This window comes from Seriola lalandi, unplaced genomic scaffold, assembly GCF_002814215.2.
Source record: "Seriola lalandi dorsalis isolate HSWRI2012SDOR001 ecotype SW California unplaced genomic scaffold, Sedor1 jcf7180002003827, whole genome shotgun sequence".
NCBI classification, from domain to species: Eukaryota; Metazoa; Chordata; class Actinopteri; order Carangiformes; family Carangidae; genus Seriola; species Seriola lalandi.
Genome location: NW_019474482.1, coordinates 1 through 1669, shown reverse-complemented (window position 1 = coordinate 1669; position 1669 = coordinate 1). Strand labels below are relative to the sequence as shown.

At 46.4% G+C, this 1669-nt stretch overlaps 1 protein-coding gene across 1 annotated transcript; it reads right to left on the bottom strand.

The window, feature by feature from the left end:
* Positions 1-70: 70 nt before the first annotated feature.
* Positions 71-1639, bottom strand: LOC111668015 (nuclear pore complex protein Nup153-like; the record flags this gene model as incomplete). Its single annotated transcript, XM_023423939.2, has 5 exons — positions 1476-1639; positions 1294-1392; positions 1085-1169; positions 874-975; positions 71-759 (listed from the first exon to the last, which is right to left on the bottom strand). Coding segments are annotated over exons 3-5 (843 nt in total), but the record flags the coding sequence as incomplete, so codon positions are not given.
* Between the last annotated feature and the right edge of the window lie 30 nt (positions 1640-1669).

Sequence of the window (1669 nt, the reverse complement as noted above, 5' to 3'; positions counted from 1 at the left end):
ACAGTTAGTGGAATTCTGCTTTCATGAAAAACAAAGCCAAAAACTCAGCACTTTGTAGATTATCAAATACCAATACGACCACATCCATGCTCTCATTACCTGGTTTAGCGCTCATGCAGGCCACACACTTTGTGTCCCCTGCCTTGTTCTGTACCAAACATATATCACACTCCCATGAACCTTCAGGTTTTTTGAACTTGTCTCCAAATCCGATGAACCCTGTGGAAACAGGGGCTGTGGAGGTGGGTACAGTCTTAACAGCTGAGAAGGCAGAAGGAAGAGTCAGTGAGGGTTTCAGTCCTGTCCCGGGTTTGGCCGTTTCACAGGCCACACACTTTACTGCATCAGGTTTATTTAGAACAAGACACGTATCACAGTCCCAGGTTCCTGCAGGTTTGGAAAACATTGTGCCGAAACCTGTGGTGGTTGTAGTGGTGGAGGTGGTGTTCGTGATGCTGCTCTCCAGCCCAACCGAGGTTGTGGGTGAAGGCTTACTGTCCATAGATTTAGATGAGGAGGAGTTGGGCTGGGGGGCCATACAGCAAACACACTTTGCATCTGATGGCTTGTTCTGCACCAAGCACACATCACAGCTCCAGTTTAGCGGGGCTTTAAACAAATCACTGAGCCCTGTTGAAGAAGAGAGGGAAGAGGTGGTTGTGGAAGTGGAGGAGGAGGAGGGGGCAGTGGATTGTGTGGAGGTCTGGTGGGGAGAGTTGTCTGGGCCTGGGGAAGTCCGAGCAACAGGAGAGGCAAAACCTAGAGAGAGCAAGAGAAGAATTTAAACAATGAACCTCCAGATTTATTCCTGTAACAATGTATGACCAGGCAAAAACACAAAAAGGTTGTGTATAATGTGTCAGTGATTCCTACCAGGTGCTTTGAGAAGATCCAGCACGCTGCCCTGCTTCAGGACCTTGGCTGGTTTAAAGGGCCCTTCAAAGTCTTCTGTGCTTTTGTTTGCTGCTGGCTTCACTGTAGAAAACACGGAAACACAAAGATTAAAACTGATTCTGAATTTTTCTCGGGTAAGGGAAAAATCAGAATCAGGCCAGATGTAAAAACAAAACACAAAAACTCTTACCTGCTGCTGCAATGGGAGTGGCGAGCTTCCCGTTTGACATGGAGGGACCCATTTTTGCTACAGGTGCACTAAAAGTAAATCCAGCCTACAAACAGGAAAAGCAAATAACACTTATAATCAATGTTACCGTTTTAAGATATATAAAGCGTATAAAGAAATATAAAGCATTACTGATGATGTAATTAGTAAGAAATAAACCAATTACTTACCGAGGGGGAAAAGCAAGGGGGGCTAGCAGCAGTTGCTTTGACAATAGGGGAGGAAAATGTAAAAGGTACACAGGGGGGTGTCGTGGCCGTTGGAGGCTCCTGGAAAAAACATGCACATTAGTAAAATGTCATTTTCCATTAAACTAAATGTTGCAGCAGGAAGAGACAGTTTTAGGACAGACCTTATTTGTGAATGTTTCCTTCGCAGGAGTAATGGCCGTGGCCTTGGAGGGGGTGCTGATGGTTGTGGAGGTGGTGAGAGGTGGAAGAGGGGAGGAGAAGCTGAAGGTGGGCAAGGCGGAGGTGCTGATGGGAAGTGAAATGGTTGGAAGGTCGGGTATCTCAGCCACCTGCAATCAGAAACAAACATCAGTGT